We start from the raw sequence: 13,036 nt of genomic DNA, 5'->3' as shown, positions 1-13,036 counted from the left end.
AATTTTCCCTACAATGATCGTTATTTGAATAATTTATTAACAATAATAATTATAATTATAATAAATTAGCAATTGCGATGTTTTTAGATTTAATTGTCTTCCTCCTTTCTAAATTTCAGATACGCGGTATGCGGAACAGGAGACAATCAATTAAGAATAGTAAGTTTAGGTGTTGGTCCTGAAGAAAAGTACCAAGTGTCGCATTCTCAAGAAATTACTTGTCTAGTAGTTACTCCAGATTCTCAGTCACTGATTACGGGCTCGAGAGACATGAGTTTGAAGGTTTGGCAGCTCGCTGGCGGCAAATTATCTCAGGTTTATACATGTTGTAATAAATAACTTTAAATTCCTACATTTAATTTAGAAAAATCTTTAGAAATGAAGAAAGTACAACAGATTTTCATTCAGGTCCTCGTTGGTCACACGGATCACGTCACCTGCGTCGCAGTTTCTGTGCTCGACAAATCCATCGTAGTTTCTGGTTCCAAGGATGCGAACCTGATCGTCTGGGATATAAATACTGGCAGCGATCTGCATACGTTAAAAGGCCATTTAGGTTATGTAACCTGCGTAAAATTGTCGTGTGATGGAACTCTAGCAGCGTCTGGAAGCGAAGACAAGAGTTTGATCATTTGGGACACGAAGAAGGGCTGTTCACTGAGCAGCATAATGTTACACGTCCCTGTGTTAGGTGTCGAGGTTGCCACGGATATGTCGAGGCTCGCGTTGCATTTACTCGAACACAAATGCATGCCTATTCTATGTTTGCATAATACTCCAGCGCAGTATGTGAAATTACCGGATTACGTAGCACCCTGGTGCGATACCAGAGATTTGAGACCACCCGGACGGAAGAGACCCAATAAGAGATTATTGAAGAAAGAAGTGTCATTGGATAGCGACACGTGGCATAGGAAATATGGCCATCTCACTTCAGGTATTGCCGACGATGATTACAGTGCATTATATTCAAAATTAAACTATTATATAATTCCAGGGGTTTTAACGTCGTCGATAGAGGATGGATTACAACGACGATTCAGCGTAAGCGCTTCCATGGACGAGATCAGCAAAGTCGGATTAACGAGTAGTCCATCCGGTTTAGGACCGGAACAGGCTGCACTCGCCCAGTCCCAACACTTTGATCAACTCGAAGCACTTTGGAATAAACAGTCGCCACCTGCTAGACCTCGTGCTCATGGTAGGACTTTGTCGAAGCAAAGTTCTTTGCAAGCTACGCGAATATCAGATTCTGAGGAAGAAGGTGAGTTTAAGAGAATTATTTAATTTAATTAAGAAAAGCCATTTATTTATTTATGATTATTCGCGCCAGCAAAACTTTTTGCTGCACCGAGGACAGAGATAATAAAATGTCATTAGAAGCTGAAATTGAAATGTTATTTTTTCCCCAGGTGTACCAGACTAAAGCGATACTTTGTTAGAAACTAAACGGACTAAATCCTAGTCGTCGTACTTTCTTCTTTTTTTTCCACTGTCTTTCTAAGTAACAGAGAAGAAAAATAGTAAGTAGGAAAAAAAAAAAACACGAAAGGAAAACGTCTCTAAGGTAAAGCTCTAAATTACAAATTTCTCGTGTCTGACGCAATAAACATGAATATATATATATATATATATATATATATATAAATATAGATACACATATGTATATCATTATTAGAGGAGAAATAAATTAACTTTATTTATTTTCATCCCCCATTCCCAACCTTTTTAGGGATCATTTTTAACAAAGATTATAAATAAATTACTTCGATGTACCTTACTTGTATCTGACGAAATTATTGTCTTTTATAAGTGAACAATAAGAATCAACCATTTTTTGTGCAGAACAGATGTTTATATTTATCATTTTAATTATTAAATTTCATTTAAACAGAAAATATTTTGGTCCTTGTAAATAATTACCCTCTAGTACAAGAGTTGCGGTTAATAGTAATTTAAAATTAGTTTTTCAGTTGTTTTCGATAATAATCCGAAACGATTTGCCATGCTTTTGGCGCCATGAATCCTTCTGGTGGATTTTCCCCGGATTTTGCTAAATCTGAAATAACGGTATATTAATGTTTATTAGTACTGTTTTTTTTTTATTATTATTTGGATGTTTCATAGAAATGTTTTTATATAAATCTTGTATTTATTCTAATGCGATATTTCGTGTTTTTAATGCAATTTACATTTATGGTTGGCAATTTAATTCGTTATTTTTTTTTAGATTTTTTAAAATAAGAAGTGAAATAAGAAATTGTTTTTTAAAATAATTTCGTTACTAATGATTCATTTCTAATGATTTCATTAATAAAATAGGCAAGATAGGATATACAAAGTAATTACAGAAAGATTTAGAAGAAAAAGAAAAGAAACACGTACATGAAAAAAATATAACTCACTTCGCATTTTAGTTCCTGATATGAAAATAAAATCTTGCGATCGTTCCGGCTCGAAGAAAGCCATTTTTTTTTTTCTATTGTCGTAAGCTGCCACCCTAAACGGTATGATTTTGAGATTCTGAAGACCCGGTGCCATCGACAGTACCCTCGAGCCGTGCGTTCCATCGTACAGATTTCCTAATTTTACAATTAAAGCGACCGCTGATTTATCACGATAATGAAATATCAGAATTCCTTCGATATAACAATAAAATTACTTCGCACAATAAATCAAGAATAAAAGCGTACGATTTTTAATTTTTTATGCGAGTAATCTTAGGAATCAAGGGACAAGTGAAATTCGTCTTATCAGAATATTACCGTCCGGGGTTTTAGATTTGTCAGGATGCGGCAAACCCGCGGGATCACGACCAACGATGAAGAAATTTGCCCCAGCCATCAATCTTCCTTTGGCGTGCCATTGCACCTAAAATAAAAATCGCAAATTTTAAACAATTCTCAAATTTAAAATATTTATATCTCTTCGAAATACTACGCTTCTCTTATTCCATCAATCTTAATTGTTGATTAATTTTTTAGGGAAATAAATAATACCTCTGTAGGGCCAGCGTAAAGCATCGGGCTTGGAAAAATAGCGAGGATGGTGTCTTCGTGCAATACACCCTCCTCGAGAACACTTTGGTGTTGGTTTATCCGAACTGATAGTGGTACGTCGTCTTCTTTCGTCCATCCTCCCAGAGGATGCAGTAGAAGAACTGGTTTCTTACAACCACGTTCCTCCATGAGGTATCTTCTGGTATCCTGGTATTAATTTGAATAATAATTACATTAAAAGAGAAGAAGAATAGGAATTTTTGCGCAGGAAAAAGTAAATGTCGTAATTGATTGGATTTATTGGACTTTCTTTAACTCTCAACTAGGTTCTTATCAAAATAATGGAAACTTAATTAATTTTGCTTCGTATCGAACCTCCTTTAAAGCAAATAATTTTATCTCTTATATTATACTTGAAATTTGTTGTTTTCGATGAGAACTAACCTGCATTAAGAGTGCGTGGCCATTGTGAATCGGATTTCTCAACTGGAAGGCGAAAACAGCATCCGCTTCCATTTCTCTGCACTTTTTACGAATTTCGTTTGGCGTGAGCCTGTACTTGTCGAGACCATCGTTCCACTTAATCCTTTCCAGAACTTCTAATTCTCCTCCAACCAGCCAATCACCCGATTCGTGGATCATTCTGACGTAAGGATGTCCAAGGTCGTTTGTACCAAATTCTCTGCTACACCTGTTGCAATGTTTCCGATTTATTTTCACATAAGAGGAGACTAACTACTAACTAGAAATAATAATTTACTGAAAGAACATAATCGAACCTTTCTTCTTTTCGGTGAGTGAAAAATTCTGGTCTCCTCAGAATTGCGATATCTTGACCGTTGTACTTCAAGGTCAGTGCCGGTGCTGTAATATAGTTTTCCTTCTGCTCTGTGCTAACCGGAAGCACGATTGGTATCGATTGATTAATCACGTCCCCATTTTGTTCGATAGTTTTGAAGTGTTGACACTTGAAAATAACATACACACACGCACATTTTATTTGTTATCTCGTTAGAAAAATCTATCTCTATTCTACAACTTTTTACCTTTACAAACTTAGTGTTTCATAATTAATATCGTCCAAAGATAGAACTCGTTTCTCTATGCTTAAATCTCATGCAATTCGTTAATCAAATTTTAATTACGCACCTGCAAATATTGGTACTCCCTCATGAAACCTGTGAGCGGAGCAGCCCAACCTTCAGCGAGTACTTGAACCCATTGCAAGTCAACCTTACTGATGTCGATACCTTAAATTGAGCATATTGATTTGAGGAATTAGGCAATTATCAAGTACTATATATCAAATGGAAATTGTTTACATAAAAGCTTATCTCTTTGTCAATTGGAAACATCAATTTGGAAAAGAACTTTCTCTATCTTATCTGTGTGTATCGTGGCAATTTATGAATATTTGATGTTTCGCATGTGAATTATTTTAGCCGGAAATGTTTGCGTGTCACAACATTCTATGACACCTCCAAATCTTTATATTTTCGTAATTTCGTAAGCAAATTACATGATGTCAGAAATAAAGAACCATCCACGTGTTTTTCAGCCACAGCGTAGTAGCCACTTGCTTGTCCAATCAACAAAAGACAAGAAAAAGTGGAATTATTTTGCAAACCAAGGCAATAATTAAAATGCAAAATACAGAATTAAGTGAGAAAACATTTGCAACGTACTCGGAAGATTCTCCGCCTCTTTTCTCGCCTCCTCTATCTTCCTCTCCTCGACGAACAGTTCCTGAACCTGATCTCGAGTCTTGGGAAGAATTCCCTGGGTCCTCAACAACTCGATCACCATTCTCGTCGAGGTCTGCAAATTATGAAATTCCGTATCCACGATGAGATCAGGAGTTTTGGGCGTTTCATATTCCTGGCCGATGCCTGTGAAGCTTTTAATCATCCCTTTTCTAGCTTTCTCGTAGAGGCCTTTCACGTCTCTGGCTTCGCACGTCTTCACGGAAGCTTTCACGAAGATCTCGAAGAACTTCAAGTTAAAATCTTCGTGTATCTTCCTCGCCAGCCTTCTGTCCGCCTCGAAGGGCGAAACGAGGCTGCAAATGGTGATCACACCGCAATCAGAGAACAATTTTGCTACTTCGGCAGCTCTTCGCACGTTCTCTTCGCGATCTTCTTTCGAGAAGCCCAGGTTCCGGTTTAATCCGTGACGAAGATTATCGCCGTCCAGGCTGTAGGCTGGCAGTCCCTGCAAAAGCAAGTTTATATGATCCTGAAGCGTTAAAAAATTATGGTCCGATCGAGAGTCTGGCAATTTGCAAGTTTCGAGATATGGCAATTTGAGAATTTCGAACTTTAGAGCAAAAAGTTTACTTGAGAAATCAGGTAATTTTCCAGCTCGAACGAGATGGACGTCTTGCCAGCACCGGACAGCCCTGTCAACCAAATCGTACAGCCACAAAATTCTTTGAATTTTCCATAGGCTTCCCCTCGTCTCTCCCTCGACACGTGGTGTATTTGTTTGATCACATTCGTCGCGAGAACCTGCAAATATTTCAACGCGGGACGTTTCAAAGCGACGTATCTTTTATTTGCTGTTTGAAATTTTCAAGTAAATTAGGAGATCAACACACTTTATCCGATTTAGAGTCATCGAAATATTACTGAAAATAATTAATTCGACGGTTGATTATTTTGCATACGACTGGATAAATCATTAAAAATACGTGTGTTATTATACCCGATTATTCTTCTGTGTATTTCGATTTTCCATCGAAGATTTCGTATATATCCCCATTATACGGAATATTTGATCATTAAGTTTCGTGCAACGATAAGGATCTTATAAAATACTCGACGATTGATTCTACTGTTTTTAAATATCCACTGTGCAACGATCTATTCGACCAATTCGTTTCTCCGCGAATGAGATAAATTCAACTTAATAGCGACATCTAAAACAGAGGCAATGGCGCCGATCGAATGTTCGATTTTCTTACTCGATAAAGAACACTATCGATTGCTATCTATCCAGGCGTGTAGTTCTGCATCGACTACGCGGCTGTCGAGCATTTCTGTCCAGCGAGTTCCGTCAAACGAGAAAGTGAAAAGGAAAGCTGGATCGGGTGGGGATCGGAGAATTTCTCGCTCTACGTAAGATATTTCTCCGAGGAAATGAGCATTTTAGGAAGCTCATCGAATTTTAGCTACGTATTAAGGTGGATATAACGTACACGTAATTGAAGTTTAAGGCAGCCTACGCTATCGAGCCTCGAGGTTTCCACATTTAACAGGTAATCCTCTTCATTTATTATTTATTTGTTTCTTATTTCTTATTTAATACTACATTTTGTCAGAAGCCTAATATACGACGTGAAACTGTCAGGAATATCATATTGAAAAATGTCAAAGGTACAGAAGCACAAAGTACGTAATTCGATGAAATTCTGAATGAATGTAAGTTGCGTGCGCATAGATATGGCGCTTCGTAGACGCGTGTCTATGTGTAAGAAGCAGAAGTAGCGAGTTCAGTTTGCCCGAAAAGTTTTGTTTCGTTCCTGGCACGTGCTGACGTGCACTCTCCCGCTCTTCCGTGTGCTATATTTTTGCCAGCGACTGTACTCGGAGAAATAGCTCGAAGAATATCGGAAATGGGAAATCGCAAAGGGAACTGAACTTTACGTAATACGCTTTACTGATACTTGTCCGCTTTACTTGTTTACTGATACTTGTTATTGTTTACATTTGTTCACAGTAGAACGACTGTTTGAGATTAAATCGCCCTTTAACGCTCAGACGTTTTCGGCTCTAATAGAATTAAGCTTTCGTCCTTTTTATTAGCATTTGCGAAATTCTAAGAAGACTGGCGCAAAATGAAGAGAGGGTAACCTGTTCTTCTCTGCTCGTTGATTTGGAAATGTAATATAATTTTTCCATTACGTAACGCTTTCTTTGTGAACTTCGTCTACATACAAGTATAACGTAACTGAAAAAAGAAACAACATTTTGGAAGTAGTTGTGTTATTACAATTACAGATACCGGAAAGACAAGGCAAATTACTTCACGAAATACGAGCCCACTTGTAAGATAAGAAGTTCATTTGTATAAGCAAACGAAAGATTTACCAATTACGTAACCGTTATTAGTAGTTTCATTGCAAAAAACTGTAACACAGACTTTCTAAAACTGAAATACTATGAATTATCTGTACTTGAATTATTACTTGAAATTACACATCGTTAATTATGTAATTTAAAGGGTCATCGCTGGTACGGTTGGCCAAAATTTCATTTACCAGTTAAATGATAAATAACAGATTAAAGAAATGTTCTAATATTTTAGTTATGAATGAAAAGACTAATATTTCGGCCGTGAATAAGAATTCAATTTCTTATTCAAATAAAAGTCATCATTTCGCTCAGATATCATTCGCGGTTAGTTATACACGAAGTTTTATACACAAAGCCAGAATTTTTTCTCATGCTCGTCTTATATTCTATATTTACATATATATATATAACAATAATATAATAATATATACATAATAATAATAATAATAATAATAATAATAATAATAATAATAATAATAATAATAATAATAATAATAATAATAATAATAATAATAATAATAATAATAATAATAATAATAATAATAATAATAATAATAATAATAATAATAATAATAATAATAATAATAATAATAATAATAATAATAATAATAATAATAATAATAATAATAATAATAATAATAATAATAATAATAATAATAATAATAATAATAATAATAATAATAATAATATATTATTAATATATATATATATATATATATATATATATATATATATATATATATATATATATATATATATATATATATATATATATATATATATATATATATATATATATATATACATATATATTATATTGATAATAATGTAATAATAATAATATAATAATATATTATATATATGTATTATTATATTATTATTATATTATTATTATTATTATTGTCATTTCATATACTTTTATATAATAATAATTATTATTATTGTTACTAGACTATCGTTAAAAGACGTTAAAAGATTATACGTATCAACGTATAATTACGTGTATTAATCATGTCTACATCGCTTAAAGTAGATTAGGCAACTTAGGCTATTGATTCAAATACGAAAGTGCTACAAACGATTTTAGAATTCACCGATTCACGTGTGGGTTTCACGTTCATTTTTCTTCGCAAATAGAAGAAAAAGAAAACGCGTGAAGAATAATTGGTGACTAGTTTCGCAATAATGTAATTAGCATATTTTCGTAAAGTATGTTGAAAAAATGTTTCTAAATCCTGCTGCTGACCGAGCAATAAAAAACAGGGCAAATAGGTTCGGAATATCTGTAAATGATTTAATTGCTAGAAATATCATTTTATTTAATTTTTATTTATTTAATGTCAATGCGAACGCGACGATACAAATGCAATATATTCGATGTACAAATTATTTTGTTTCTCAAGGAAAGGGAATAGCTTTGTGATCTATTTCTTGCTATTAATTTTTCTCATAATTAATTTGGGATGTTGCAATGAAAATTATGTTTGTTAAATTTATGATTCAATGAGAGAAGATTAGATTTCAATTATTCGAACTATATATAGTTCACGTTTATCCTAATTGCTTCAACGACTGTATTCTTGACAGAGCACCGTTAAATTCCTTGTTATCTACGTACCAGTAATCTTATTCATCATACTAATCACGTTTATGCACTGTACATATGTACTATGAAAAGTGAATTATCTAATGAAACTAAATATTATGTTTTATATATGTTTATAACATATATGGTATAATTAATAAATTATTATATAATTACATTATAAATTATTATATAATTATATTATAAATTATTATATAACTATATTATAATATTGTCACGCATGCGCCGTAAAGTAGACTAAAACTACCAATAGCGCGAGTGGGCGTTCCAATTTGAAATTTAAATAAATTTTAATAATTTGTATAGAAACCAAATTCGAACCTCACAACCCCGACGGAATAACCTGACACATGATGACCCCCCCCCCCCCCCCACGATAGATCTAAATATAAATAAGCGTAACGACATAATAGAAGCGAAATAATTCCTTATTTTTAGAGTAGTTGATTCTTCAGTTTTGTGTGACTTTTTTTTCATGTGATTTCTTGATAAAGCAAAACTCAGGAGTCTATATTCATATAACGCTTCTTTCTTTCTATTTTGAAGTGAAGATAGAATATGCTGACTAATCGTTGCGGGGAAGAAGCTGTTAAATATTGTTTATTCCTTAATTCGTTTCCTTAAAACGATGCACAAATTGTGAATATTAGAGGCAATCCCAATTGCTCAGCAATAATCTAAATCTAAATACGAATAACTCGAAGAGCAAGATCTAACGAAAACTCACGCGATTAGTTTTCCCATCGCATCCTTTGACTTCATTTTTCTGATCCATCGTTGTCCAAAAAGCTCCTCTTCTATTACTGCTATATATATATATATATATAGTATTATTCGAATTGAACACGATATTAAAATCAAGTGAAATACCAAACTTTCGTTCAGTAATCTCTTGGAAATGTAACGAAATAACGATAACGACTCGCGTGGGTGTACTGAGTACCTGGTGATACGTGTTCCTTCATATATCATCGGTAACACGTATTGCTCGTGAGAGGGGAGAAACGACACATTCATACTCTCTTGTTCTCCCGTTGCTTTTTTTCTTTCACGACCCTGAATAAAGGAAAAACTCGTGCCGCTGGAAAAACTCGAGGACAGCGAAATTTCTCGTTTCGTAATTGAAATAGTTCAATGATGTCGGCGTCTAATTTTCAGTAGTCAGCGATGTCTAGAAGACAACTTGTAGGTTATCATAGAGAAAAGAATGAAAGTTATATAATGAGTTGAAATTATTCCGATTTATATTGGGATACCAATAATTGTCGTCAATAAAACGTAAGGTCACAGTGTCTCTCGTTCTGTTCGTCAACAAGTGGCGAACAAAGTTGCCCACAAGTTTGTAAATTTTTCGAACAAGTTTGACTATTCACGACGCGATGCATTTGAGATTCTATCGAAGCTGGACCTGATCATTCCGACGTCAATTTTTCTGAAGGTACGTAGAAAATAAGCTGTAACTCGAAAACAAAGTCTATGCTAAGCTATGTTTATACGAATTCTTCTTATTTCATTGTGCTAAATCGTGCAACATCGTTGTTACGAGACAAGCGACAGGTCCGGACGTTTATTGAGTTTAGAAATATCCTATTCATGTTATAATATACTCTATTCATGTTAGAAATATTCTGATTCGAGATTGATAGGGATAATTGATCGCAACGAATTGGCCATACAACGTTGTTATGAAACAATAATTATTAAATTATTACAAAGTTTCCCTTTATTTTATGAATATGAGAGAAACAAATTTATTAGTTTTAGGTTATTTGCAATAGCTAGCAGAAAGATTTTGAATACGTTACGAACGTACTATAGCTTCGAATCATGTTCCTATTTCAGGTATTGTGGAATATTGATATTCCACGATTGGGCGTTATTACACGTATAATTCGTGGCAGATCGTAGCAATTACAGTTTTCTTTCATGGCTGTTCTGGGAACTAGATTGTGTGGTTACTTGCAGTGTGCGTTTTATGGTTCACATCAGTGCAAATTTAAAACTCAGTTAATATCCCATATACATGATACTATATACACTGTATATATTAAACTTTGTACTCACCTTTACGAGATTATATCTATTAGAATTTACGTAATGCCTTTAACAAATAAGCCAAGCAAGGGCGATGTCTATCTACTGGGGTTATTATTTAAGAAGACTTCTAAGTAGAGTTTTTTCCAGTTTTATATATATTTTATATATACATATAATGCAATACAATGAAATACAATGCAATATAATGAAATTGTACAATACAATGTACAATATAATGAAATTATACGATACAATATGAAATATAATGAAATTAGTAGTAGAATATTATGAAATACGAGGAAAGACATAACGCAATAATGCATTTTGTATTTATGTACAATATAATGAAATTATACAACACAATATACAATGTAATGAAATTATACAATACAATATACAATATAATGAAATTATACGATACAATATACAATATAATGAAATTATACGGTACAATATAAAATATAATGAAATTAGTAGTAGAATACTATGAAATACGAGGAAAGACATAACGCAATAGTGCATTTTGTATTTATGTACAATATAATGAAATTGTACAATACAATATACAGTATAATGAAATTATACGATACAATATACAATATGATGAAATTAGTAGTAGAATATTATGAAATACAGGGAAAGACATAACGCAATAGCGCATTTTGTATTTATGTTTTCTTTGTCTTGCGTATGATAAATTCTATCAAATTATAGTTGAAATATCTTTTAAACTAACCAGCTATCGACCATGATTACCCTGAGAATTTCTTTCGTAGAACAATCAGATAGTTCAATGTATGTAAAAAAAGAAGAAAATTTCCATTTGAAAAATTTGCTTATTTCCTGCAATTTGCTTTTATTCGAACTAGTAGCGTGACATGATCTATCCTGTATATCGATAAGTCTGACGGCTCTTTAACATGCCAAAATGAAGTGTTGGAGAGAAAATGATGGAAAACTTTTGCACCACACTGTATATTCTGCACGCATGAACCGGTGAAGGCAACGAGGGGAAATTAATAAACTTTGTTAATCGCTGAATAAACCAGTTTGTCGATCCGTTCACTTGTTTGTCTGTTTGTAAAATTGTCCATTTTTCCCTGCCAGTGCTTTCATTCGATGTTCCCACCTACTTTATTATCGTTTTATTTTATCGCACTCTTCCTTAGTTCTATTACATGGGTTGAGCTACGAAAACTATTCTGTGCAAAGCTGTTTCAATAAACGTGGATCTGCGAGATGCTTCTTTAAAGAGTTATCGCCGGAGAATTCCCGGTTTTTCAGGATCGTTGAGCTTTTACGTGCGGAGAAAATGAAAGAATGATGTCCAGGAGTATAAAGACCATAAAGAAAAAATTCTGTTCTCTACGAGCGAAGAAATAAATCTCGAAGATATTCTCTTTGCTTTTCGTAAAAATTGGCTTCTTCCATTTAACAAAGAAATTAAATTTATTGCACAGGGATAAAAGAATCGCAGGGATAAAGTCTCGCAGATATTTTATAATTGATTTTTATATTAATTTACTTAGCTGCACTTTTTATGATCTTCGCCACTAGACGAACGAATATGATCATCTTCAGAATTAAAAATCGAATTTTCTATTTGGGGAGAATCGAAAGCTTTATCAAATTGTTCCAAGTAAAATTATACCAGCATATGCTTCTTATCGATGTTTCTGCTTCGATGTCTGTTGCACATTCTTTTTTTCCTTTTTGGGTCACGTCGTTATAACGCTTTTCCTTTGTTTCTAATATTTCCAGAATTTATCGAAGAAAGGAAGCAATTATTGGAACTTGTCGGGCCTGAACTGCAATCGATTTACGACGACATGGGAATCGAGGTACGAGAAACAGTGGAATTTCCTTCATGAATTTTCCTTTGTAGCTCGTTAAACTCGAAAATTTAACTCAGTCAACCTTCCTTTGTAGCTTTTACTACTTTTTCCCAGGTAATAGTTTAGAGCTGTTTTATTCAAAATTCACTTAAAATCAGCGTTGATTTGATCTAAAGTAAATCGTAACGAAACATATTATTTTCTGGAAAAATCCGCGAAGGTTTCAAATAATACAAATTTTGTATTGATGAAACGTTTAATTCGTCGTCTGGATGCCTCCGCTATCCGGAGACATAATCCTTTGAACGTTTGAGAATATTAAAGGCAGAGGCACGTGCACGATTCCTCGCCAGAACACTTTGATGTCTGTTTATTAAAGCAACAGCTCCCCTAATACACTTTTCTGCCTATTAATTTCTATCTTACAAGGCAGTTTGCTTTGAACAGATTTCTGAATTACAGTAAAAAAGGTACAAAACCAAGAGG

General features: G+C 33.6%; 3 protein-coding genes and 1 long non-coding RNA gene across 28 annotated transcripts in view; 3 read left to right on the top strand and 1 right to left on the bottom strand.

Moving 5' to 3' along the window:
- LOC126874696 (bifunctional 3'-phosphoadenosine 5'-phosphosulfate synthase 2-like) overlaps positions 1 to 13,036 on the bottom strand; it is a 48,497-nt gene that overhangs the window by 19,481 nt on the left and 15,980 nt on the right. For 2 of the 11 annotated variants that reach the window (XM_050637044.1, XM_050637036.1), the window contains exons 2-10: positions 5,336 to 5,506; positions 4,685 to 5,210; positions 4,149 to 4,249; positions 3,779 to 3,966; positions 3,444 to 3,690; positions 3,000 to 3,206; positions 2,766 to 2,871; positions 2,406 to 2,582; positions 1,535 to 2,059 (exon numbers count right to left, since the gene is read on the bottom strand). The exons of 2 other annotated variants lie outside the window; for them this stretch is intronic. In XM_050637044.1, the coding sequence (XP_050493001.1) occupies positions 1,962 to 2,059; positions 2,406 to 2,582; positions 2,766 to 2,871; positions 3,000 to 3,206; positions 3,444 to 3,690; positions 3,779 to 3,966; positions 4,149 to 4,249; positions 4,685 to 5,210; positions 5,336 to 5,506 (1,821 nt within the window). In that variant the 3' untranslated portion in view covers positions 1,535 to 1,961. Of the gene's footprint in view, positions 1 to 1,534; positions 2,060 to 2,405; positions 2,583 to 2,765; positions 2,872 to 2,999; positions 3,207 to 3,443; positions 3,691 to 3,778; positions 3,967 to 4,148; positions 4,250 to 4,684; positions 5,211 to 5,335; positions 5,507 to 9,405; positions 9,658 to 10,483; positions 10,613 to 13,036 lie in introns of those variants that run through there. 7 more of the 11 variants (XM_050637040.1, XM_050637034.1, XM_050637045.1 and 4 more) reach the window with 6 other exon arrangements.
- LOC126874694 (protein qui-1-like) overlaps positions 1 to 13,036 on the top strand; it is an 89,236-nt gene that overhangs the window by 66,373 nt on the left and 9,827 nt on the right. The gene's annotated exons all lie outside the window — the stretch shown is intronic.
- On the top strand, positions 124 to 1,709 carry LOC126874698 (uncharacterized). The gene is made up of 4 exons (XM_050637046.1): positions 124 to 315; positions 409 to 937; positions 998 to 1,264; positions 1,413 to 1,709. Exons 1-4 carry the CDS (start codon positions 271 to 273, stop codon positions 1,424 to 1,426), a joined length of 855 nt encoding a protein of 284 aa, XP_050493003.1. The 5' UTR covers positions 124 to 270; the 3' UTR covers positions 1,427 to 1,709.
- LOC126874700 (uncharacterized) lies at positions 10,873 to 11,780 on the top strand. The gene is made up of 2 exons (XR_007692946.1): positions 10,873 to 11,162; positions 11,332 to 11,780. It is a non-coding gene; the product is annotated as an uncharacterized LOC126874700 (long non-coding RNA).

The sequence above is a fragment of the Bombus huntii genome, chromosome 16 (assembly GCF_024542735.1).
Source record: "Bombus huntii isolate Logan2020A chromosome 16, iyBomHunt1.1, whole genome shotgun sequence".
Lineage (NCBI taxonomy): Eukaryota > Metazoa > Arthropoda > Insecta > Hymenoptera > Apidae > Bombus > Bombus huntii.
This window is presented reverse-complemented; position numbering and strand designations above follow the sequence as displayed.

Excerpts from the sequence above, each read along its gene's own strand:
- LOC126874698 (XM_050637046.1), top strand. The coding sequence starts at position 271 with ATGAGTTTGAAGGTTTGGCAGCTCGCTGGCGGCAAATTATCTCAG. Across the intron at positions 316-408 it reads CTGGCGGCAAATTATCTCAG|GTCCTCGTTGGTCACACGGA; the intron begins GTTTATACATGT and ends ATTTTCATTCAG. Across the intron at positions 938-997 it reads ATATGGCCATCTCACTTCAG|GGGTTTTAACGTCGTCGATA; the intron begins GTATTGCCGACG and ends ATATAATTCCAG.